Source organism: Oryzias latipes, chromosome 21 (assembly GCF_002234675.1).
Source record: "Oryzias latipes chromosome 21, ASM223467v1".
Lineage (NCBI taxonomy): Eukaryota > Metazoa > Chordata > Actinopteri > Beloniformes > Adrianichthyidae > Oryzias > Oryzias latipes.
Genome location: NC_019879.2, coordinates 30,480,283 through 30,506,398, shown reverse-complemented (window position 1 = coordinate 30,506,398; position 26,116 = coordinate 30,480,283). Strand labels below are relative to the sequence as shown.

The 26,116-nt window shown below is 47.8% G+C and overlaps 2 protein-coding genes across 5 annotated transcripts; both read right to left on the bottom strand.

Annotated features, from left to right (window-relative positions):
• Window positions 1–572: 572 nt before the first annotated feature.
• Window positions 573–13,593, bottom strand: agpat3 (1-acylglycerol-3-phosphate O-acyltransferase 3). Of its 4 annotated transcripts, none has more exons than XM_023951164.1 (10): window positions 13,443–13,593; window positions 6,872–6,928; window positions 6,549–6,779; window positions 6,307–6,476; window positions 6,069–6,230; window positions 3,996–4,149; window positions 3,828–3,930; window positions 3,563–3,638; window positions 2,244–2,442; window positions 573–2,153 (listed from the first exon to the last, which is right to left on the bottom strand). In XM_023951164.1, the coding sequence occupies exons 3-10, from the start codon at window positions 6,724–6,726 to the stop codon at window positions 2,062–2,064; spliced, it is 1,134 nt and encodes a 377-aa protein (XP_023806932.1). In that variant the 5' UTR covers window positions 6,727–6,779; window positions 6,872–6,928; window positions 13,443–13,593; the 3' UTR covers window positions 573–2,061. The 4 variants fall into 4 exon arrangements, with proteins under 4 accessions (XP_023806932.1, XP_023806934.1, XP_023806933.1 ...); XM_023951166.1 differs by lacking the exon at window positions 13,443–13,593 and adding an exon at window positions 13,188–13,282; XM_023951165.1 differs by lacking the exon at window positions 13,443–13,593 and adding an exon at window positions 9,522–9,944.
• A 2,877-nt stretch (window positions 13,594–16,470) lies between these two features.
• On the bottom strand, window positions 16,471–23,300 carry LOC101155341 (pyridoxal kinase). The gene is made up of 11 exons (XM_004086930.3): window positions 22,994–23,300; window positions 22,181–22,235; window positions 21,119–21,223; window positions 20,950–21,033; window positions 20,840–20,874; window positions 18,945–19,030; window positions 18,453–18,498; window positions 18,274–18,385; window positions 18,042–18,178; window positions 17,907–17,973; window positions 16,471–17,408 (listed from the first exon to the last, which is right to left on the bottom strand). Exons 1-11 carry the CDS (start codon window positions 23,075–23,077, stop codon window positions 17,281–17,283), a joined length of 939 nt encoding a protein of 312 aa, XP_004086978.1. The 5' UTR covers window positions 23,078–23,300; the 3' UTR covers window positions 16,471–17,280.
• Window positions 23,301–26,116: the final 2,816 nt, after the last annotated feature.

The window sequence follows — 26,116 nt, the reverse complement described above, 5'->3', positions numbered from 1 at the left end:
TCAGGACCGATTCTTTGTTCTTCTCAGAAGAGCGTTCACGTTCCAAGACATCAAACGGGAGTCTGCTCTTCCTCAGAAACGCTTTTATTCAGATTAAATCAGAGTTAACGCCACAGCTTTGCATCCTCAGGCCATCAAAGAATCCCTGAGTTGGAATGAACTGGATTCTAGCGGCTGTGGGGGAGCGGACGCCGTGCATTTCAAAACAAGGGTCATTTACAAAAGTGGGAAAACCGCAGTCAGCATGACCTCCATCTGGACATTTTCATTATTTACAGCTGTGTAAACCGCAGAGGCTGGACGGTTCCCCCTCCCGCCGTGGGTTTGATCTCCAGAGGATGTAAGCAGGTCCGATAACTGTCAATATTTACACGCGTGCACGGTTTGAAGTGCACCAGAGTTCTCAGGTTTCATTCAAAGGTCTAGAAGCAGGTGACCGCAGCGGCGTTTCCCACATGCAGCGTAAAGCCACGAGGGGGGCCGGCTTGATATCACGTCTGCTGGGGGTGTGGAGGGGTGACGGTGGGTGGAGGAGAACATCAGATGGAGAAAAACTCACAGGAGCCCAGAGAGCAGCTTTGTGGTTAAATCCTTTAATATAATCAAGTGTTTCAATTGAACATAAAAATAGCTGTAGAAAAGAAAAGCGGATGCTGCAGACGGATGACTGAGGAGTTTAGAAAGATGATGAGATGCCAATCACAAAAAAATAAATCTGAGGAACAATTGACAGAACGGGACAGATCCTGGCGTTTCTGGTCCACGCCAGCGACCGGACGGGCTGGACTGAGACCAGACGGACACGGCGACGAGTTTCAAACAATCTCCGCTACGGGGAAACGGGAGAATTCCTTTAAATCAACGAGCGTGTCAGCCACTAATCTGTCCTGCAGGGCTCCAAACCATCACACTCATGGCTTCGCATCTACGCTTTTGCAAAAGAAAAGAAAAAAAGACGCTTTTAGTTAAGGCTTGCATGAAATCTGTCCGGTTAGAGACCGCTACAGGGAGGGGTGGGGGGTGATCGCCTTAAAAAGCCTCAGGAGGAGGGTCGTTCTAACAGAACGTCCCAGCAACCCCCCCTAAAGAAAGGGTTTCCACCCCGCCGTGCCGGAACAGGACGGGCGGTTCTTAAAGGGGGAGGCCAGCGACCCATCCTCCGTCTAAGCAAGCGTGACTTAAGGCAAAGGTAAAAATATCCTCACTACAGTCTAAGCCAACAGCTGAGGGGCTACAGAAAGAAAGAGGACGACCTTTCCCTGCAACCCAACTCCACCCCCCCCCGAGGAGGGAGGGGGGGCTCCTCCTGACCGACCGCTCCCTGTCAGACCGACGATGCGTTTCAGGAAACATCTGGGACGATGAGAGGAATGACGACGAGGATCTGAGGACGTGAACGTGCCGCCATGCATTCTGCTCACAGGTGCCTGGGGGGAGACGGGGTCTCCTCGGTTCGGGGGACGCTGGGATCGACGCTCAGAGACCCCCCACCACCCTTAAACTACGTCCAACATCTGTTCACTCCTGTGTTAGAGAGGAGAGCAGAGCGCGTCTGGCGGTGACCTCAGAAGGTGGAGATGGCGAGATTTGGGGTGACGTGACCTGATTCTGGAGAGCCAGGCTGGGCCTCAAGGCACCGGTTTCATTACAAGTCCCTGTTAGTGATGGTGCCCCCTGCATGGGGGGGTTAAAATAACCAAATGGAGAATGGACTGCGCCTCTGCTGGTGAGTGACGGGAACTGCAGGTGGGCGTGGCGTCATGTGACCTCAGGCTTAGCAGCTTAACCTGGTTGGTTCTGAGACTTAATGGGGCCTGATGGGAGGGGGGGGGGGGATTATGATAGACATTTGGATTAGAGCTGCGTCTCCCCATCCTTCTGTTATGTGACGCACTGGGGGGGCTGGACTCCAGAGTCTCTGTTAGAGAATTTTTGACGTAGTGGTGATTGGACGCGTGGCCCCCCCTCCCCTGATACTAAGTGGGGGGGGTGGGGGGACACCACATGGTAGCTGTACTGAAACAGCCATTTATCAGCAAAGGGGGGCAGGGGGGACACAGTTTAGTTTTGTTTCTTGGCCTGCTGGTCGCCATAACTGGAGCCGGTTTTCTTCACCTCGGTGACCCCGATGAGACGACGGATGGCTATGGAGGCTGCAAAACAGATGGGGGGGGGGGGGGGGGGGGGGGGGCCAGCTGGCGATAAAAACCCGGCATCAGCCCCCTCTGTACGTCGTGACCCACCTATGATGAGGAAGATGATGAAGCCGATGATGAGGAGTGGGGAGCCGCTGACCACCACCCCATAAGCGAAGTTTATGAGCGGCGAAAGCAGAAGGGTGGCCCAGAACAGGAAGTTGAGCAGCGTCCATGGGCGGCGGGGCGGGATCACCGTGGGTCCGGGGAACTTGCCTTCCTTGTTGTAGATTTCCTGTAAGGCGTCCTGAGGGAGGAGGAAGAGGAAAGTTCTGAACGATGATACAAACTGCTGCAATTTCATCAATTTCACATGTCTTTTATTCTGAAAATCCTTTCAGGAATCATAATAAAAGGCAGGAGTCCCATTTGAAGACTTTCCTTTCTTCCCAAACGCTGGAACAGTTTTAGGACCAACAAAGAACCTGAAGTGGTTTACGGCAGAACCACAAAGTTAGTTCATGTCAACAAGGAGGCTCCCTCAACCAGCCATCAGTCTTGGCGTACCACAGGGCTCTGTGCCTGGACACATACTATTGTACAGCCTGAAAACTCTTCTATGCTGATGATACTCAGGTATACTTCTATAGAAACCCAGAAAATAACTTAACTGAAGAAGTTAAAGGACTACAGACATGTTTAAAAATGAAGAAAGATGACAACTCCTGCGCTACATTGGCAAGTGGTCCCTCACTATGCCCTGATTGGCTGTTGATCATTAATGTGTCATGTTTCCTGTACAGAATGTGTTCATATTACATAAATCCCATCTTTGTTTTCATTCTGTAAAACTGGATTTATTCTTCTATGAAGTTTGATCCTTGAGAGTTTAAACGAGAGAGAAAAGTGTGAAAATGTTCACGTCTGTCTGCCTAAAGCAGGGGTGTCAAACTCCAGGCCTGGAGGGCCGACCTCCTGCTGGTTTTCCAGAAATCCTGCCTCATCTGCTGCGGATTACCTGGATCAGGTGTGTTTAGCCAACAAGAGCTTCATTGGCAGGCTGGTTAGAAAACATGCAGGAGGACCAACCCGGACTCAAAGCCCCGACCTGCTGATGGGAAGTCTATTGATGCATCTTTTACTTCAGGATTCTAGCAGTTTCCGTCACTGGTGGACAGTTCAAACCCCAAACAAACACGTGAGGAAGAGCAGCTCCATGATGTCGAGTCACACGGATGCAGACTTTGACCTATTGAGCATCTCTGTGTGTTCATGTTATGGCCGTGGTCATCAACCCAATGGTTTTTTGTATACGACATTCAAATGTGTGGAGAGGATCCAGAGTTTGAGGAGGAGGCTGGTCCCCAACCCTCATGGCAGTTCAGGCGACCTGTGAGCTTAGGGTTGCCGCCGCCGCGTCGGCTTACTTTCTCCTGGTAGAGCTTGTGCAGCCAGTGGGCACACTCCTCCTCATCTTCGGGTATCTCCTCCACGGTGAATCGCCTGGTCAGAGAGGAGAGAACCTTGAAGGGAAGATGTCGTGGTTCTGATGCTCTTCACCCGACAAAAGAATCAACTTTCTTTATACAAAAGATAAAAAGGTGCTGGTTTGGCGTCATGTGTCCTGATGATCAGAACTAGGATTCTGGAGAATAAACTAGCACAGGCTTTAAAGCAGAGACGCCTCCTCACCTGACACTCAAGTCGGCTTTGTACTTCTTGCCGTTGACGATGCCCAGCAGCGTGGGCGTCTGTTTGTCTTGGAAGTTCAGGGTCACGTCATAAACGGCCTTCACTGCAACCGGAGACAACATTGGAGCATCCGGCCAAACGTCCTTCTGGAGAATCGGCGCTCCTTACCTGTGCCTTTGAGGCACCGCAGCGTGGTGGTGAAGCCTTTGGTCCGGGGTAACAGGTGGTATTTGAGTTGGGGGAGGCCTTTGCTCTCTGCGACCTGCATGCTGATCTGATGCTTCTTCTCGGTGAAGCGGGTTCCTTCACAGTACAGCAGGAACTGTGGAGACACAGGAGTTCTCCAAACTCAAACATCCAGACAGATTACAGCAGTTTTTGACCCCAATTTACCAGATTATCGGAAAATTAAGCAAAATATTTTCTAGTGAAGAAAACTACCTGCTGTGTTGCTGCAAAAGTTGACATTTTAAAAACAAACTTCACACCTTAATCTGACTAATTCAATCTGCTGCTTTTCCGTTTATTGTTGCTTTTTTAAAATCTCCTGCAGGTGAAGCAGGTGCTTCACGTGGAACCAGCAGGTTCAGGATCCTAAACCTTAAAACTAGAACCCAATGCTCCTTAATCTGATGGTTTGTTGGTGCATCCATAAGGATAAAATCCCACAGCGCAGCGTTACAGAACGTCATCCAATTCATGCAACAAGGAGCAGAAGGTTAAACAACTACAGGGATATAAAAAAATTTTTTTTAATGCAAAGTTATATCAATAAGGATTTTTTTGGGACAAAGATAAAAAGGCGGACTGAAGTTGGGCACAGTGGGTTCTCTGGAAACAGCATCGCTGCCAACAGAATCTGGGCCAAAGGGCTGCTTGGAAACAATCAGTCATCTTTCAGGAAAATGTGTAAAAGATTAAACCAAACAAAAGTTTTTCTTAATTTCTCTGACCAAACACCCACGTCTGATGGAGATGCAGCAGCTGTGTCGATCGGGTCATGGTTTCATTTTCCTCTCCAGCTAAACTTTCGACTTGTTTCAGAATAAAAATCCAGAAATAAAAAGACTTTGGCTACATTCACACTGCAGGCTGAAACGACCCAATTCCGATTTTTTTGCCCCTATGCGACCTGTATCTGATATTTCATGACAGTCTGAACGACACAGATCCGATCTTTTCAAATGCGACCTCCGTCTGAACGGCCAGGCCACATGAATCCGACCCGTACGTCATCATTCTGCGTTGAAATAGGCGGGAACGACGACATAAACATCGACCATGGCGGACGATGCTGCTGAGACCAGTCAGTGGAAGGGAAGCGAGGTCACCCATTGATTCATATTTGGGGTGACAGCTCTATTCAGGCCAAACTCCAGGGCTCTTATCGCAACCGGGCGGTTTTTGAAAAAATTTCCAGCGAAATGGCCGAGCGACATGTTGAACCTTCCCCGCGATGACTTTTTTTCCTTTCCGACCGTGGTCAGAAGCGCGGGGGACAGAAGGACCCTCCTTCGGGTTCACTTCCCTGTTCGGACCCTCAGATTCTCCAGAGCGGGTTAATAAGCGGGTCAATAGCATTTCTTCTGGGGGAAACCTTCTTTAATCACTGTTCTCCTTCCTCCGTAACACACAACATGAATGCGCCCCCACTGTCCCCCAGCGCTGCACGCGCCCTCTCCTCTCTCTTACACACACACATGCGCGCGGCCCCCAGCACATACACATCAGAACAGTGGGTCCAGACGATCCTGGCTCCAATGCCTTCTTAAAATGAGAGGATTGTTATTGTTATTATTGAATGTAATGCAAAAAGAGCTCAGCTTTGACAACACTGTTGTTGACATCCATTGTTAACGTTAGCTACTTCCACAGACAACAGTGACGTCGTTCACCGTTGAGTACTCTTCTGGGCATGCGGGTCACTTCTGGGTCATTTCACGGTCACAAAGGAAATCACAAAAGTTCACATTTAATTGGAAATGAGAACGGCCTAGCAAGAATTTTTTTTGAGCATTAATCCCTGCAGTGTGAACGTAGCTTAATTGGCTGAAATGAGTTGAAAATAATCCCCGTTGTCACATTTTTGGATCAAGAAAAATTCGACGCAGATACGTTACATTTGAGACCAACCAAATGTCGTTTAAGCCGTTCAAACTGGAACAGAAGAAGAACCGTTTTCCATTCTTTCTCATTCGTAGTCACTTAAAGTCTGACTGAGGGAACGGAGAAGGAACCTACCCACATATACTCGGGATAGTCTCTGAGTCTTCCCAGGCCTTTGAAGACCGTGTCTCGGTCCTCCTCCCACCTCCTCTTGCAGAAAACGATTTCTAGAAAGTACCAGGTCCAGCCGATCAGAGGGACCTTCAGCAGCTCGTGTTTGGCCAGCACTTTGGAGCCCTGCGGCGACAGGAAATGTTTTTGACCACAACGCTTCAAGCAGGAGCAGCAAAAACAGCGTGCAGGCGTCACTCACTCCCAGGACGCCGTATCTTTCACAGATGGTCCAGCCGCACAGGAAGTCGATCTCAAAGTTGTGGTTGAGGATGATGATGACGTGCTCCTTGCCGAACATGTCCACCGTGGCCTGGTCAGTGTATAGAGTGCACTCTGTGCCCGACCACCACTCCAGCAGCATCACCAGCTCTGCACAGACACGGCCAACGTCAGCTCAGCTGACGCCGGCGCCGACAACCAGGCGGGGACGTCTTTACTCACGGCTCCAGAGGGAGTAGGACAGGCGGCAGTTGATCCGGCGGTACAGCTGCCTGTTGATTGGCCAGAGGACGCAGGTGCACAGCTGGAGGAAGTTTATGATGAGGCCGCTCACCACGAACACGAAGCCCATCAGCAGCTGCAGGATGAACAGGCTCTTCAGGCTGGCCAGCAGAGCCATGGCTGAGGAGCCTGGAGGGCCGAGAGGACTCCTCTCTACACACTATGACCAACCTGAGGAGGAAGAAGAAGAGGAGGAGGAGGAGCAACATTTATGCCAGAACACCAGAGCAGAGGTTCATTTGATGTCAGGAGCAGTTCCTTACCACGGTGGACTCCTTTACAGGCCCCGCTTACACGGTCCGTCAGCCAATATCACCGACCTGCAAAGGAAGAGAGGGGCTCAAAAAAAAAACACAAAAAGGGAGAAGGGCCTGGAGACCTTTGGGGTTCGGAAGGAGGTTCTGGAGCAGGTCAGCAAGGCTGCTCCCAAAGCAGTAGGTGCAGAAAAACCTCACGATTATCACTGTCACGTCTGTCACGATGAAGATCTGAGCGGCCCAACACACCTGCTGGTTTAAGGTATCAGGTGCTGATTTGGCGTTGGCTTGAAAACGCGTCAAGAAATCCAAAATTCCTGAAGAACATTTACCAGAAATGAAAACCAGTAAAGTTCTGACCCAAAAACCCCAGTGAGAGCACAAGCGGAGACTTTGCTGTAGAGCAAAGCATGCTGGGACAGACCAGTTAAAGTAGGAATGTGATACTGGATGGGCGGCAACTCAAAACTCTAGTGGCCACTTGGATGAGCGGTTTTAAACTTCAAGACCAGTCACCGCGACTCAACGTCACGACTACATCACCAACAAACTGAGCAGAACACGGTCCTGCAGAGGTTCTCTGGAGAACATCACAACAACGTGGTCTCTTCAGCTGATCAAACACAACGCTGCTGAAAGGAAGCCAAAGATCTCAAACAAACCTGGACCTTCTCGCGCTTGATTGGTTCCTGTGAGCGAGGAGGCCGTGGCGCTCTGTGCCCACATGTGCAGCAAAGCCCATTAACGTGTAGGTCAAGCCCGTTTTATGGGAGCATAAGCTGTGGAGACCAAAGGCTCTTTAGGAGGCTTTTCCATCTGCCTCGTCTCCTGGGATTCTTCCAGCTTTATTAATAAAGACGCCCTACTATATTTACCAAAACAACACAAACAACGAGGAAGAAGAGGCAAATGTATGGTTATCGCGATATCCAGCTGTGCAATACGCATATCGCCAAAGTCGGCGAAGATCGCGAAAAATGGTTTCCTTAAAACATTATTATGGCAGCTTGAAGTATTTAACGAATCTAATCCCTTTATGCATTTGACCAATCGGATGGATGCCTTCACGTTAGATGTCATTTGGAGTATAGAAAGTTATATCGTCGTCACAATATTGATCACAAATATGGCAAATCGCGATTTTTCCTCACATTTTGGCACAAACGGCCCAAAAAAACTGTGTCTCACAGACCAAACGTCATCCATGTCTGAACCTTTATGATCAGAAAAAGTTGAATTTGAAGGATCTAACAAATAACTACTTAAAATAAGTTGGTCAAAGTATTATTTTTTAGTTTGTTTAGCCGTAATCATCACATTTCTTTGTGAAGACTGTCTGAGGAGCCTTGTCTTCAACAAGAGCCTTTTATTTAATCCAAACAGATTACTGTGTGGAAGCAACAAGTGTAATCCAAGCTACACAAGCCCTGTGACTCACTGCAAACACAACGCTTCACGCTGAAACGCCTCCGCCGTCCTGCTTCAGCCGAGCTGCAGACCTTTAGTTTCAGAGGACCATCAAGGTCAGAATAAACGCTGGAAAGGAGACGTTAGCAGCTTCTAACCATAAATCAAAGTTCTGCTGTGGAGCTCCTCAGATCCACCTGCAGAGATCAGGTCTCACTTTCCCAACATCCTCATTTCCAAACGTACCCGCAGCCTGAAGATGGCCGGTTGTCACGGATTTTAAATCCTTCTCCTAAGATCCGGCGTGCAGTCTGAGCGCGTCCAGCTGCGAGAGCGTTTTCTACATCCCATAAAGCCTCCTGCTGACTGGGTTTCGCCTCCGCTGACCCCCAACCATGAAGTCAGACGAAGACATTTCCAAATATAACATGAACCTTGTCCTCATTATCCTCCCCCCCACAACAACACCACACTCTGCCCTGCAAGTCTGAACAACAAAACTATCCGGACGCATGTTAAACGACCCGGGACTCGATCCCGTTCCTCTGTCAGCTGAAGTGATCCCGTCTCTCAGAAGATCCCCGCTGGATCAATGTCAGGGTTGAAGATGAAGGAGCAGCTGCTGAAACCAGCTCTGTGGGATTCTGTCTGTGCAGGACGTCCCTGAAGCCTCCGATGCATTTGGATGGAAAGCTGTAGTATAAACTTCTGCTTTAGCATTTCATTTCTGTCATTAAAACTCCAAACGCTTTGGGGACAATAGACTTCATGATACGAGCAACTCGTTTAAGGATTTCAGCTGAATATTGTGAAAAAAAAAGCAGCCTGGACCGAAACATTTCCAGCTCTGCTGCAGTGATCTACATAGAATTGACAATCCTGTTCTTTCTTCTGAAAGCCGGTTTGGATCTGCAGACCGTATGTTCTTCACATGTAGCTCGATTTCTTTCTACACGGCTTCAGGACGGAGGAACAGCGGAGACGTGGAAACCTGCACCTGTGCTGGAAAGATTAGCGATGCTGACCGGGTTAAAGCAGCTTAAGGCCGGACAGCTGCCTCCCCTCAGCCTCCCAACCAGAACCGCAGCTTCCTCGGAGCGCGCGGGAACACGACCCAAACACACGACACGCCAGGACGAGTCCGGACCTCTACTGCCCAGATGTTCCAGGGGGAAGAGCTTCATTTGACTGCTTCTCTGCGGCCGGCAGCTTCACGCCCGCTCGCTGGAGACGCTGCAGCTACACTTACCAGTAAACATAGTAGGCCATGGCCATCAGCACCATGGCCCCACAAATGCCGGTGAAGATCATGACGGCGCTCTGGTTCAGCATTTTCGCTCCTCCAGAGACTGACAAAAAGGAGAAAGAGTCTTGTGGGGAGCACGGCGCGGTCACACGGCGGCCTGCTTCATCACCACGATAATCCCACAGAAGCAGAGCGGGAGATTATGATGATGACAGCAAAAATGGAGCCGAACCCAAGACTGCTGGAGGAAAGCGCCCGATCAGCACGCCGGGCTGGTTCTGAGCAAACAGGGGTCCATTAAGCAGGACAGCAGCATGAAAAATGGATGTCCATTCTGCATGCAGGAGCATTCATTGAGCCAAACGCTGGGAGGAGGGCCAGAGGAGAGGTCTCACCTCCAGAGGGAAGAAGGTGCACATGTGCAGCCAAGCAGGGCTTTGCTTGGATTCCCATCCTGTAATCCAGTAGATTAGATTAGCGCTGATTAGCAGGCTATGTGCACCCTGGATATGTCGCACTTCATTAACTTCAACAAACGCCGGCGTGGGCGGGGTCCACCTACACCAACGTCTGCATCTCCTGTGGAAAAGCAGCTTCTTCTCTGTGGCATCATGACCAACATGAAGACGAGGATGAGACCCCGATCACGAGGCTCCTTTTGATCAACATCACCAGCAACTATTCTAAAATGAAACCGTGTTCTAGAAACACATCCTCTGTTTGGATCAAATGTTATTCAAATCCAGCAGAAGAAATGCAGCAAATGTTCAGCCTGAGCTCATAAACACATAAGGTGGGGTTCAGTGTCTTGCCCAAGGACATTTCGACTCATTGGTGTGCAAGGTGGGAATCGAACCTGCATTCTTACGATCATGGGTCGACCGCCCTACCGCTGCACCACGGCCGCCCCCAACAGCAGAACAATAACAAGATCTCAGCCAGAACCAGCTGGTTCTGTTGTTCTGAGCTACTCAGTGTTTACTAAGGACGGTAGCGAACAGACAGTCTGTTCCAGCTGCTGCGAGGATCCTAGAAAAACACGGATTGTGGTTCTTTGTGGCTCAGATCAGAACCAGTGAAGCTCTGCAGCTGCACAGCGGCTGCTGCACGGAACCAAAATGCTGTCGGCAAAGCGGGCCAAAGTTCTGCAGAACCTCCCAGCAATAGATTGTAGTTCTGGTGGATCAGAGTGATGTCTCCAACGCTCTGAAAAAGGCCATCGCCGTGGCGATGAGCGGTGAAATCCGTGGTTACTTCCACGTGTGAGAAAGTGGAGCTGCAGACTGACATGGAAACAAAGCATCTTAGCCACATTAAAGCTCTTCATCCTGTCATGCTGCCTCATCATCATCATCATTTTATTGATTCTGGAATGAATTAGTGTTTTTGTCCTTTATTTTAGAAGCTCCATTCAGACTCCTGAACCGTTTAAAAGTTCTGGAGAATCTACTTTAATGTAGGAAATAAACAGAAGTTTATATCCCCAACCTTAGTGGTTAAGACAAATTCATTCCATTTATTTATAATGAAAAATATTTAGTTGTGGAAATCACACAATGTTTCTATATTTTAGGTTACCAAAATAAAAGCACTATGAATTTGCTTGGAAAAGCCTGATAAATGAGATACAGTTGCAGTGCTTAACATTGTGATCTTTAAATCAACTGAATTTGACCATTTTATTACAAAGAAAGACGTATTGATAAGCAGCTACAGTTTATTCATAAGTCATACTTTAAAAAAGAAAAGGAGAATATGTTCCGGTACAATGTCAGGATACGTATCGTATCGCCAGACTCTTGCCAACACATCCCCTACGGTTTAAGGGGTTTGAAAATTGACATTTGAACATTCTAGAGCTTCTTAGAGCTGAACCGCGTTCAGACTTCAGAGGACCTGAAGAAACGTGTGTGGAAGAGACAAAAATCTCTGTGGATCGTCTCCACACTGACGCTCTTTTCTGTACTTTTACTCTGATCTTCAGGTTTCTCCTCGTTTTCAGGGACCTTCAAAAAAAAAAAAAGGCTTCCCCAAACATCTCATCTCGCCGTATAATTTGTCGTGTAATTTTTTCAAATTGCTTTTTTTGTTCCTCTTCCTCTTTGCTTTTACTCCCAACTTTCAATTCAATTCTGACTCTTCTAAATGTTACTTAGGGGGCGGGGCTCCAAATCCATTGGCTACCAGGCCGTGGCAGAGGTTACGGTGACATCAACTCAGCTGTAGAACGGCGTCTGCCGTCGGCCTCAGTGGATCCTTTCCTTCTGCAGAGACACCAGCTTCTAAACTGTTCTGAGGTCAGAAAAATCCTAATCTCGCTTTTGAAAACAGGACACCATGTTTCTGGAATAAACAAGAGCAGAACCAATCGCGTGTTGGGTGCTCGGTTAAAATCCTGCATCGTATAATACTGAACAGCCATTGCTCAAGGACACACCAACACATAAAGGTGTTTACAGCTTCATAGGCTGAAATCCAGACAGCAGAATCCTTCAAACCGTTTCTGGGAAATCAAAGCATAAAAATGATTCACCCTTAAATGTAGTATTGTTTGAAGCGGCGTTGAACCTGCAACCTCGTGTCTCACGTCACCTTTCAGCGGTCGGATGAGCCGCCTGGAAACATGGCAGGTTTGCAGCACAAATCCTAATTATGGCGTCTGAACGTTCCCACCGCGGTCCGTGGATGGAATTAAACGGCCGGACGGAAACCTACAAAAAGCTCTCTGCTGTGACTCCAACTTTACATGTCTTTTTTTATGCACCATTCTACGCCGAACCTTCACCTGGGGACAGCTGGAGTCGGCCCCAGCCGCCCCCGTGACCCAGATCAGGGGGAGGAAGAGTCCAAAGAGACAACAGCAACGTTTTCAACAAGATCACCAACTCAAGCTGAGGAGCCTAGATAAACGCTTATCAACGTCTCAAAGTCCTAAAGGGCAGAATTAGCAGATAAAGGATATTAATGAATGACTACATGGGTTCTGGTAGACTCTTCCATTACTATTAAAAACTGAAAGAAAAGCATCAAAATGTCATTAAAGAGAATTTGAACAGTTTAGTTTTACTCTACATGTACCAATAATCCCCAAGCACACTAGTATCCGCTGTGTTTAAACTCCTGAAATGGTCAAATGAGCTCTGCAGTTGTAATATCTGAGATAAGTTCCTGTTTGAAAAAACTTTATTTAAACTCAACACTGCAGCAGCTGCTCGCAGTCGCACGCGCTGGGGGCCGCGTTTCTTCAGTTCAAATGCTTCCCCAAACACGAGGCCACAGCCGATGTGCGCATGCTCAGCTATAAATCTAAAAAGGTCCACTTTCGTCTCAGCAAACCGAACCCGAACAGCACCGCACATCCGAATCCCGCCCTGAAAAGCGCGGCTTCTGTGCGTGAAAACCAAAGGCACGCGGCTCAGGTGGCTGACGTGACCTCGCGTCTGCTCTGGGGTAAACGTGGGTCAGAACTTGGTCTCCCTACAGTCATGGTACCACCGGTCCGAACAAGACTAAAAGCTCCACTGATGGTCGGCGGTTCGGGCCGAACATGCGTCCCAACCCGCTCAGCCGGCCGCACATGTTGGCCGCCAGAAGTCCCCGTGGAGGACAGAACCGGGTCCATGACCCGAACACGCGCCGTTAGAGAAAGACGTCCGGCGGGGAACTTACTGGCGTCGGAATCGGTATTGAGGAGCAGCAGAACCTCAGCGGGAAACCCAGCGGCTAACGGAGCATGCTACCATGCTAGCAAAGTCGCAGATAAGAGAGAAGAACCGGAAATGCTGGGCTCGGTTCGCGGTTCCGTTCCGAACGACGCCACTTGCCTGCACGGTCAGCAATCCCGAACAAAAGCCACACAGAGAGAGAGAGAGCGTCGCTGCGCCGGTATTTGTTACCGGGAGGTAGTACGGGACCCGGTCTTACCTGATCCCGAGAGAGTCCGGGTCCTGGATCCGCTCGGTACCGGTCCGGGACGTCGGGGCCGTAAATCGCAGTCGAACTCCAGGCGCTTCCTGGACAGAGACGGACTGATTCAGAGGAGCACCACCGCCTGCTGGTCAAAGCCCCTCATTTCCGCGGGCCCCACATCCGGTGCCCCCCCCCCCCCCCCCCCCCCCGCACAAGTCTGCAGCCCACGAGGTCCAATCAATAACCCGACTATCGATTACACATCGATCGCTTCACAGCTGGGACCAGTATTGACGTCTGACGTCACGAATTCATTACGTCAAATAAACATAAACAAATAGTTGTAAACAGAAAATAATGATTTGATTGAATGTTTTATTGATAGAAAATGACAGAGCGGATGCAGCTATTTTATATATTTTCTTCTTTCACTTTTACCCATAATTTATTCATCAAAAAACACCTGAAATATTAGGAAAAATATAACATTGGTTAAAAAAATGTGTTTATTCTGAGAAAAGGTTTAAACTGTTAAATATATTTATTTTTCATATTTAGATTCTACTTGAACATTTATTTATTAAGAAAGCTACTGAACTCTGCATTTAATAAGCATAAAAAAATGCCAAATTGGAGCCATTTAGACAAACTTCCATCTGGAGTCCCTCATTAGACACAATAACTATATATCTTAGATAAGAAAACATGTATAACTGTTCAGTTTGGGCGTGCACATCTCCAACGACCTCACCTGGAGCACCAACACCTCCTGCCTGGTCAAGAAGGCACACCAGCGCCTCTATTTCCTGAGGAGGCTCAGACGTGCTGGGATGGGATCTCAGTCCTGACCTACTCCTACAGGTGTGCGGTGGAGAGCGTCTGACCTCCTTCTACAGGTGTGCGGTGGATAGCGTCTGACCTCCTTCTACAGGTGTGTGGTGGAGAGCGTCTGACCTCCTTCTACAGGTGTGCGGTGGAGAGCGTCTGACCTCCTTCTACAGGTGTGCGGTGGAGAGCGTCTGACCTCCTTCTACAGGTGTGTGGTGGAGAGCGTCTGACCTCCTTCTACAGGTGTGCGGTGGAGAGCGTCTGACCTCCTTCTACAGGTGTGTGGTGGAGAGCGTCCTGACCACCTTCTACAGGTGTGTGGTGGAGAGCATCTGACCTCCTTCTACAGGTGTGTGGTGGAGAGCGTCTGACCTCCTTCTACAGGTGTGCGGTGGAGAGCGTCTGACCTCCTTCTACAGGTGTGTGGTGGAGAGCGTCCTGACCACCTTCTACAGGTGTGTGGTGGAGAGCATCTGACCTCCTTCTACAGGTGTGTGGTGGAGAGCGTCTGACCTCCTTCTACAGGTGTGTGGTGGAGAGCGTCTGACCTCCTTCTACAGGTGTGCGGTGGAGAGCGTCTGACCTCCTTCTACAGGTGTGCGGTGGAGAGCGTCTGACCTCCTTCTACAGGTGTGCGGTGGAGAGCGTCTGACCTCCTTCTACAGGTGTGTGGTGGAGAGCGTCTGACCTCCTTCTACAGGTGTGCGGTGGAGAGCGTCTGACCTCCTTCTACAGGTGTGTGGTGGAGAGCGTCCTGACCACCTTCTACAGGTGTGTGGTGGAGAGCATCTGACCTCCTTCTACAGGTGTGTGGTGGAGAGCGTCTGACCTCCTTCTACAGGTGTGTGGTGGAGAGCGTCTGACCTCCTTCTACAGGTGTGCGGTGGAGAGCGTCTGACCTCCTTCTACAGGTGTGTGGTGGAGAGCGTCTGACCTCCTTCCACAGGTGTGCGGTGGAGAGCGTCTGACCTCCTTCTACAGGTGTGTGGTGGAGAGCGTCTGACCTCCTTCTACAGGTGTGTGGTGGAGAGCGTCTGACCTCCTTCCACAGGTGTGTGGTGGAGAGCGTCCTGACCACCTTCTACAGGTGTGCGGTGGAGAGCATCTGACCTCCTTCTACAGGTGTGTGGTGGAGAGCATCTGACCTCCTTCTACAGGTGTGTGGTGGAGAGCGTCTGACCTCCTTCTACAGGTGTGTGGTGGAGAGCGTCTGACCTCCTTCTACAGGTGTGTGGTGGAGAGCGTCCTGACCTCCTTCCACAGGTGTGTGGTGGAGAGCGTCCTGACCACCTTCTACAGGTGTGTGGTGGAGAGCATCTGACCTCCTTCTACAGGTGTGTGGTGGAGAGCATCTGACCTCCTTCTACAGGTGTGTAGTACAATACTATAATATACTGTGCAACTTGTAAAATACTTTCTGTGCAAGTACTCATCAGGAACCACAGCGTATCATACTGATATTACATTATTTATTGTGTCTAAATGTAAACGGCTGGCCCGGGACCAGAGAACCTAATTTCGTTTTATCATGTGATAAAATGACGATAAAGACTCATGAGTTTAATTGTATTAATAGTGCATCAATTGAACGGTTTGTCTTTTTAATGGATCCTGGTCCATCCATCAATCCACGATGGGGTTGCTGGAGCCTATCCCAGCTACTGTCGGGTTTACTGAACAGGTCGTAGTCGTTCTGTTACAGACCCGGTATAGGTAATAACCGTTCGGTTATTACCTATACCGGTCGACGCCCCCCCCCCCCCCCCCCCCCCCGCTCCATTTTTTTACCTGACACAGAAGACACAAAAGCTGCAGCTCCTCAAAATGTTTAGACAATAAAAACATTTTGACATAAACCAGAATTATGAGAGAAAACCTCATCATTTATAATATGTCAAAACAAAAAGTTGCATAGAAATGTTACGACTGTGTTCAGCTGTTCTGTTCGTACAACAAAAAATATCAAAGTTTAGAGTATATTTTATCATTTTTAATCAGTTCCGGGATTTCTTCTTTTACTTTGGTTCCTCGATCTTATAATTTCAGTGAAGCTAAATACTTTGTTCCAGTAAAGAAACTGGAAAGTTCTGTTTCTGCAGAGCAGCGCCCTCCTGTGGACACTCTTAGAACTCACCCGTCTGCTTTTTCCAAAACTATAGAAACAAATTTAAAGATGAAGAAGATCAAGGATTCATGAATAAATTGAACACAGCAGTTTGATTAAAAGATACTCCTTTATTGTTAATTTTTCTATATTTGCTCTGTAACGGAGCAGCAGTTGAAGGTTTGGCACTTTGACTAACACCACGAGTGAGGATCGCTGTTAGCACATTCACATTCAGGAGCACGGTGTCCGGCATTCCTGTGAACGCCAGAAAATCCCTCCAAGATCAAACAACGCTCCGAAAATTAAAACATCCATCTTCACTTAATATATTATTTCAGATTATCTGTGCAAATACCTCATTCTGAAATGGTTGGGACACCAATCTAAGACATCTGGAACTTACAGACATTATTAGAACATTTCTGACATCAAAAATTAGATTTACGATTAGTAAAAATCAAATATTTGCATAAAATGTAAAACATTTGTTAGAATTAGAATAAAACTTTGATAAAAAGAGGATTTAGAACTCGTCACATGCATTCGTACGGCGTTAAAGAAAACTATGGATGAAGCTTCTGCTCTAAAAGGTCTCACAGTTAATATTCTAGTGTGCTTTGATGCTCCGTCTGCGTCCCGCCGTCGACCACGGGCTGAGGTCATGCACACGTCACGGGTCTGCAGAAGAGTGTTGCTAGGTTACCAAGCTAACGTACATTTACACCCTCCTGAACCCACGATAGTCTGACGTAGATGAAGTCTACACAGGGAACCGCACAGACACAGATGGCAGTGGTACCGGCAGGACGAACGACGAATCTAGAGCCGGTTCTGTCCTGTCCTTAAGGCGTGAGGAGTCAGTGTGGAGGTGGAGAGCCTGCAGGTGTGCCGCTGACTGCCCGGACCGCCGCGCCGCCCTCAGTGCAGAGGCGTCTCTAGAACCTCCGCCTGGACCACGATGGTGGGATTCTCGATGTCGGCTTTGCTCTGGACCATCCTCAGCTCCAGCTGGGCGGGACTGGGCTTCTTCCCAGGACCGGCCGTCTCTGAAACGGTACAGCAGGACCAACTGGGTTCGAATGTGGAAGAAAGCTCCAGCAGAACCAGAACCAGTGAGGCGATCGTGAACCAGAACCAAGACGAAAGCAGACGAACGCTGGCTGATCTTTGGACACATAATTAAAGTTAAAGTGCCATTAGCCGTCACGCACCTAGCTGTGTAAAGTTTGACCCCTCCACTAAAAGAAAGCCATTTGTTGGTTTAACCCCCCCCATCCAACCCCCTTCTGCTGAGTGTCAAGCACTCGGTCCCATCTTAGAGTCTTTGGTATGACTCAGCCCGGATTCAAACTCACTACCTTCCAGTCCACAGGGCGGACACTCTACCACAAGGCCACTTCTCCTTTATTGGGATTGGTTTCTGTGTTTTCCCCAAACAGAACCCAGGTTCTTTGCCCGGTTACCAGGGCAACCCACTAAAGTTCAGGTGAGCCCTCACACCTCACAGAGAAATCGTGAAAGTGCCAAACGACGTCAAACTCTACCGTTGGCGTAGGCGATGGTTCTCTGGATCACGTGGTGCATGACGGACACCGTCTTCTCGCAGGCCGTCTGAAACAGCAGATGTTGACAGTGAGTCTGCGGCGGGCTCCTCTGGGTCCCACGGCTGCGGCTCTGACCTTCAGGTCCGTGGGGTGATGGTGGGTCCAGGCCAGCAGCATGGCAGCGAACAGGTCTCCTGTTCCCACAAACACCGCGTCCACCTTTGGGATGTCCATCCAGATCTTCTGGCTGACGCGCGTCCCGTCCGCCTTCTCTGCACGGATCGGGAGAGACGTTAGAGGTTTGACTCCAAGCCAACTGCGACGATGAAGATTTTTTTCAATCGTTCTGATCAGGGTTGGGTTTTACTGATTTTTTGGCTCCCGAGGGCCACCAGGAAGCCGCCTCCACGCTTGGACCGCAGGTCTGTGCTGGTGAGGACCACGGTCTCTGGACCCATGTCATGAAGCAGGTCCATCACCTGAAGGACAGAGACGGCTCAACGTTTGCTGCTATGAACCCGCCGCGCCGTGAGACGTTTGCGCTACCTGGACAGCGTCGGCGGCCGTCTTTATTGTTCTTCCGGTTAACAGCCTGGAAGAAACGGAGAAACGTTACGGCTCAGAGGGACGCAGAACGGGATCTCGACAGGCGCGTTCCTTCCTAAACGAGCTCGGCCTCGTCTACGGAGGAGCCGTGGAGATGAATGCATAACTTCCCTTTTACTGGACAATCCCATCGCACAAACAGCAAAGGATCTCAGAACAAGGATTCATATATCAAATATTGGACATAACTGTAAAGCATAAACTCCCCACTGCCAGCGATCCATCAGGAACCACAAGCATCGCCATCAGAAATAACATTCACCTGAAAACTGTCAATTACTGACTTAAAACCAATCCTTCCTTTAAAACTTTCAGTCTGAATACAATTCTTCAGTTATTCATCTTTTAAATGTAAAAAGTTATTTCCCCTGATTTTAACTGGACTCATTTAGATTCTTGATTTCCATTTGAAAGCTTTTAAGATTCACTCACTCAGCTTCAAACTGGTTGGGGGTGAGGATGTCTGCCAAAGGCACCACCTTGGTCTTGTAAATGGGCAGCAGGTTCTCAGGAACGTACTGAGGAAAAAAAAAAAAAAACAAACAAGTAGCAACATGACAGCCGACATGTCAGACACCAAGAACGCCAAAAAAAACCCAAAAGTTTCATCCAAACGAAATGAGGCGTAAAACGCAGACGGAGCTGCCTGCACGCTTTAAAAAACCCTTAGGGCAGAATTTAACCATGTTAAATTTCTGTCACTTTGTTGACATACAAAATGACAGAAAATGGTCAAAACCGGAAGAACGTTAACAAAAGAGGAAGCAGTAAGAAACGGCCATCTTTCTGCAGAGTCATGCTTGAGCTGCAGGCATGACTCGGCAGAAACACAGAACGCAAACTGATCAGGAACCAGGACTCATCCATCCGTCTTCCAAACCCGCTGTGGGCCCTTCGGGGTCACGAGGCTGCCAGAGCCCATCCCGGCCACCCGTGGGCGGAGTCAGGGGACATCCTAGACGGGTCGCCGTTCTGACGCCGGCCCTTCTGGCTGTGAGGCAGGAGCGCTAACCACTGCGCCACAGCCCAAGCACCAATATGAAATAATGTGCGGGTTTGTTCTGTAATTCATTCAAATCACTTCAATGAAGGCAGAAAATGTCAGTAATTCAATGAATTCCTCCAGAAAGTGAGGCCGGCTGAAGCTGTGAGCCGCAGGTCGCTTCCTGTTCGTGCAGGACCGTCCCAAACGCCACAGAACCGTTCCGTTAGTCCGCATGCAGCTGCTCCGAATGACCAAAACCCGACAGAACAGTGAGAAACCTCTGCAGAAGACCGTTCTCCTGGGCCGGCAGAGTCTGTTCATCGCAGGACTGGACTGCAAGAGCCAGACGTCGTCCATAGAAGATGGTTTCTCCGGCGCCAACCAAATCAAGTCAATTCAGTTGCCGTTTTTTCCTCATGTTGGAGCCAGATGACGCCAGTGGGCAGTGATCGGTCCGAGCCGGTTTGAGTCATTGTTTCTATGGTAACCACTCTCAGGAGTGATCTTACTGGAAGGCCACACCCCTGCCACCTGAAAGTGGTCTAGACCAAATCTGTCCAGCGTTTTGAGGGTCGGATGTGGGGGCCAACAGGCTCCTCCTACTTTTATTGAGGCGTCTGATTAATGAGTTTATATGTTGCACTACAGAAAAAATATGAAAAAGAAAATGGTTGATCAGACCAATAGAATGACTGAGGAACAGCCGTTTGTTTCTCTATAGACGTCTATGGGATGTTGGCTTCTTGGAGCCACTTCCTGTTTGGACGCCTGGGGGAGGAGTCACTCAGTCCAGGTCTCTGATGCAGTCAATGGTAATGGTAATGGTAATGGCGTATACTTATATAGCGCCTTTCTTCCTACAAGGACAAAGCGCTTTACAGTCACAGACCCATTCACCCAGTCACACACACATTCACACACACAGTCACACACTGGTGGTCGCTCCGCTGCCAAACACAGGCGCCCGCCTACCACCAGAGGCAAGGTGGGGTTCAGTGTCTTGCCCAAGGACACTTCGACTCATGGGCGTGCAAGGCGGGAATCGAACCTGCAACCTTACGATCATGGGACGACCGCCCTACCGCTGCACCACGGCCGCCCAATGCATGGCCATGCAGGAGCCAGAGACCAGGGCAGTGAGGCATCTTCACATCAAGTCAAATTTAACCCATTTAGGATTTTTTTAAGGTTCTATTTGTTTTGTTTTTGATTTTTTAAGCTCCACAGGAAATCTGGAAGAACAGACGGGAACTCTAGAACACGTTCAAACGTTATAGATCAGAGTGTCAGCATTAGAAACACTGAATCTTGATCATGAGGGGGTTCAAAACAGAAATCTTACCATTGCACCTTGGTCTCCCAAAACAGGGTCACAAACTGCAGAAAAGAAAAGATTTTCTATCTTATCAGGAGACAGAACCGGTCCGGTTCTTCGTCAGATGCTGGACTGACCGTACACCAAGTCCGGATTGGCAGTCTTCAGCTCCTTGATGATGTCCACCACCGTCTCCAGGAAGGACGTGTCCCTGCTGTACCCTGAGGAGGAGAACCGCCCGAATGCCGGTTAGCTTCCCTCTCTCAGCTGAAATGTCCCACTGCACCTGAACGCCTCTTCACTCACCAGTGAGGATGTAGTCATAGTGGTGAACGTTGTTGAGCTTGATGCCCTCGTACAAAACATTCAGCTCCTCCGCGGTCAGCACTTGTCCCTTCCAGTGGGCGTAACCTGGAGGAGGAAACACCCACCTGGATTTAATCCAACCCCCCCACAACAAAGGCTCATGTTCCCACTAAAACCTTTCATTCTGAACACACACTTCCTTTAAGAGAGAAAAACAAAGGACACAAACATTCATGAAAGGCTCCACGCTGCATATCCCCCCCCCCCCCCCCCAACAGAGTGTTCTTTGGCCTGGCAGCAGAAGAGGAGGGGGGCCTCCATGAAAGACAATGCCTGTGTGCACAGCTCATCCTCTCGCTCCCAGAACCGGTTCTGCCTGCAAATGCAGAACATCCACAGAGGAATTCCTCCCTAAAACCTGCCCTCGGATGGGACAGAGCCTGGATTTGTGAGTGAAGACGTCCCGCCCCCTGTGGTGGAAGCACATTCTTCACGCGCTCTGGCGCGCAGACCTGAGAAAATAATCCCATCCCGCTGCGGGGGGGGGGCTGCACCTCCTCACCCCGACTTAGTTTTCCTGCATTTGGAAACAACTGAAGACGGTCTTCTGCATCTGCAGCCATCGATGAAGACGACAAACGCAAAATGTGGAGAACCCCCACACCAAGAAGAAGCGGCCCCCTGAAAACTGATTCACCAGTCCAGTTCATGTGACGGCGCTGCAGCGTGCATCATTCCGGCGAGTCACAACCAAACCAGGAACCCGGATTCCGACCAGGAACTGCGACACCTTTTAATGAATTCACTGAGCCCACGTTACTTCACCTGAGTTCATCTGCAAACCTGGGATGTGCAGAGGCTGCGTCTGAATTCCTTCCCTGCTCACTCTACAGCGCGTTCTCCATGTTCTAGAGCTGTCCAAATCTACAATTCCAAAATCCAGAGCCCCAGAAATTTCCCAGAAGTCTCTGCCAAGAACCAGTGTGCATCCATGCTCACTAGACCGGAGAATATAGACCACAATGCATTGCAAAGCCCACGGGAGGAGAGAGGACTGCTAACCTGTGTGGTTGGAGAACTGCACCGAGTTGATGGAGTCCACCTCGAAGCCCAGCACCTAAGGGAGAAGCAGCGCGTCAGCTGAGAAAACACACACGTGGCTGCAGAACCGGGCCCCGGACCCGCACGGCCCTGTGGGAACAACCAGCGGGAGGGCGGGGACACGCTCACCCGGGGTTAGAGGAACCCAGTTGACAAAATAAAGGGAACAGCGAGGAGCCAAACGGCCGACTGTTTTCACTCTGATGGTTCAACAGGCGGCTGTGGATCAGAGGTGGTTAGGGGTTCAACTCCTGGGCTACACTGTCATTGTGCCCTTGAGCAAATAAATATAAACATAACCCGGTAAAGTAAGAAAGGTGGGAAAGAATCATCTTAATGTTCAGAAATATTAAAAACTATTAAAAAACTAAAAAGGTTATTATTGATATGATGAAATGGTTTAGTTTGGATTATTTTGCATGAAATATTGCAATAACTGGTGATTGAATTTAACATTTATGAATTAAATAAACAACTTTTAGACATTTTAAATTCATTGATGGGGGGGGGGGGGGCAGAAAACCCCTTAGGGGTCAGAGGTCATTATCATCCAAATACAATCAGCTCGGATTTTCACATGAATAATTTACTGCGCAGTTAGCAGAGAAAACGGTAAATGACGAAATGAAAAAAAAATAAGTCCGGTCTGACCATCCACCAAAAACACAAAGGTCACTCCGCGAGGGCGCGTGACCGTAAAATGAACGTTAAAAACCCCGTTTACGTTTTCCCCCCTCAGAGTTGAGACTGCTCATAAGGCATGATCCAGATTACCTGTAGCGGGAAAACCGCAGACTTGTTCCCCACGTATCCCCTGACAACGTGACTCTGAATCGACAAAACGCGACGCTCCTGCATTGCTGCCGGTTAGAGGAGACCGCAGAGCAGATTTAACGGAGAAACGGCATGAAAACGAGAACGCAGGACTGGCGCCGCGACTCGGAAAACGAGGAGAAAGTCCAGCTTTGAAGGGCAGAAGCGGCGCCGCTGATTGGGACTTCGACGGATTTTTTCAGGCAGCTGGAAGGACACCTAAAACGTTGCGTTCACTGGGCAGCAAGAAAAACGGAATAACGAGCTTCCAACGGAAGTGTCGCCTCATGACTCCACCTTTTATTGTGTTTTTTGTTGTTATTCATAAATGTCGTTTTATGAAAGAGAAGCCCAAATTTTTACATTTCAAAAACAACATCCTACTTTTTCATTTTCAAATCAACCCCTTCAAAAATACATTATATGATAGCTATAAAACTCTTAAACTGTTCATCGTTTTATCTGGATTAATGCCTTTGTTTCTTTTTTATTTTATTTTTAAAAACTTTTGTTTAAACGTCTTGAACGTTCCAAGTGGAAAAAAATGCTGTGTAATTTTGAATTTTGTCAATTAAAAACAAACAAACAAACAAACACTTTTATTTTATACAAAATGAAAGCAGTCAATGCATCACATTTGTTTGTTCAAAAACAAAATTATCTTATTGGATGTGACAGCAATATATCAGTGCCCACCATTAATTTAAAATAAGATAAATGAACAACAAAAATGTATTTATTATAATTATTATGATATATTTTGTCTTGAGAGATCATAACAGAGTCCCCGGAGAAAACCCACGCATGCACGGGGAGAACATGCAAACTCCACACAGAAAGGCCCCCCATTGATGTTCTGGTCCAGGTCCCCCAGCCGGGACTTGAGCTGGGGCCTTCTTGCTGTGAGGCAAGAGCGCCAACCACTGCGCCACCGTGCAGCCCGATTTATTTTACATTTTTAAAAACAATAATTTCACCTTGGATGGCATAATTTGGAAACTTATTCATGTGTCACAAATATATGAAATAACAATTTTTGAATCTGAAATCGGCCAGTATTTTGTGTGTCTAGTATAGCAAAAAAGCAAAAAAAGACCTGAATCCTGGGACGGAAAATCAATGAAAGGTGAACTCCTAAAGGCTCTGTTAATGCTTTTTAATGTTATTGTTTTTTGTATTTCACTGGAACTGAAATCAAATAGATCAGAACCACAAAGACAAGTTTCTGTGTGTGTATAAAACTTTTTATACCTTTGGTTCACAATCTGAGACGACCTGGAGGTCTCTGAGTCCTCATAGAAATTCCAAAAACAACTTTTTAACTTGAATGTTCAGCATAAAAGTTTGGAGTTTTCATTAAAAAAAGGAGACGACTGCATTTTTATGACCAAAAAAATGACAGAAAAGAAAAGTAGATGAAATGTAATGAGCAAAATATCAACTGAATGGAGAAAAGTCAAATATACTTTAAAGTTATTTATGGATTTTTGTTTTGATATTCTGTCTCTCCATGTTAGAATACGTCTGTCATTAAAAGTATAGAATTATGTCTTTATTGGTGGGCAAACCAGCAAGGGATCAAATAGTTTTTACTCTCACTGTATGTTCAACTTTAGTGACGCTGACCACAACAACAGGAGATGTGTGGCTACGGCTGCAGTTTACTGAGACTGTTATTCCCTGGAAATCTGATGGACGGCCTCCAGGTGTTTTGTCCACATGGGAAGCAGAAAACAAGGCTTTAGTAGAAAAGACTACTATCTGATAGATTTACAGTTTATTTATTTTCATGTATTGACCTTGTATTGGTGACGCTCAAACCCATTTGACATCTGAGTTTCCATCCTTCTGTGAAACTGTCAGTACTTTCCAATGTCAGATCGTTTTTTTTTAATCAATAATTGATCTTTATCCTTTCTTAACCCTTGTGCTATCTTAGATAGCACAAGATAGATAGATAGATAGATAGATAGATAGATAGATAGATAGATAGATAGATAGATAGATAGATAGATAGATAGATAGATAGATAGATAGATAGATAGATAGATAGATAGATAGATAGATAGATAGATAGATAGATAGATAGATAGATAGATAGATAGATAGATAGATAGATGACTTTATTAATCCCACAATGGGGAAATTTCATTTATCTGTGGCAGCAACACGACATTCAGAAATAATCTATATAATATAACATCAATAAAGGACATCACAAATTACATTTATATTAGATAATTAAAAATATTACTAAAATTATTATGAAAACTTATTATCAAAAATGAGATTCTTATTAAATAAAGAAATAAATATTAAATAAATACAGCTGCAAAAGTGTAAAAAAACATGCGGTCTGCAAAACATGTAAACTGTAAAAAAAACATTACAAATTTTTTCAAAATACAGAAATAACTAATGAAGTTCACACCATGAACAAAAACAAACAACTGTTCAACTGTTCAGGAACAAAAAACAATTTAAAATTGAAAAACAACAACTACAACAAAAGTAAATGAATCAATGACTAAACAGAAAAACACCCCTGGGACCGTGGAGTGTCACTTTGACACGGTGTTGTACAGTCTGATGGCTGTGGGGAGGAATGACCTGCGGTAGCGCTCCTTCTTACACTGAGGGTGCAACAGTCTTGTGCTGAAGGAGCTGGTCAGCGCCTCTACAGTTTGGTGCAGGGGGTGGGAGGGGTTATCCATGATGGATGTCAGCTTAGCTAACATCCTCCTGTCCGCCACCTCCTCAATGGACTCAAGTGTGCAGCCCAGGACAGAGCCGGCCCTCCTAACCAGTTTGTTAAGCCTCTTCAAGTCTCTGCCTGCACTGCCCCCCGCCCAGCACACAACTCCATAAAGGACCACTGAGGCCCCCACAGAGTCGTAAAAGGTCCTCAGCAGCTGTCTGCACACGCCAAAGGACCTCAGTCTCCTCAGCAGGTGAAGGCGACTCTGGCCCCTCCTGTACAGAGCATCCGTGTTGTTGGACCAGTCCAGTCTGTTGTTCAGGTGAACACCCAGATATTTAAATGTGTCCACGACCTCAATGTCTGAACCCTGGATGTTCACCGGT

Coding starts and splice junctions, on each gene's coding strand:
- agpat3 (XM_023951164.1), bottom strand. CDS start 6,726: ATGGCTCTGCTGGCCAGCCTGAAGAGCCTGTTCATCCTGCAGCTGCTG. Junction 2,443..3,562: donor ACAAGCTCTACCAGGAGAAA/GTAAGCCGACGC, acceptor CTCCTCCCTCAG/GACGCCTTACAGGAAATCTA. Junction 2,154..2,243: donor CATCATCTTCCTCATCATAG/GTGGGTCACGAC, acceptor TCTGTTTTGCAG/CCTCCATAGCCATCCGTCGT.
- LOC101155341 (XM_004086930.3), bottom strand. CDS start 23,077: ATGCAGGAGCGTCGCGTTTTGTCGATTCAGAGTCACGTTGTCAGGGGA. Junction 22,236..22,993: donor CTGCGGTTTTCCCGCTACAG/GTAATCTGGATC, acceptor CTTCTCCCTTAG/GTGCTGGGCTTCGAGGTGGA. Junction 17,974..18,041: donor ATCACCCCACGGACCTGAAG/GTCAGAGCCGCA, acceptor CTGCTGTTTCAG/ACGGCCTGCGAGAAGACGGT.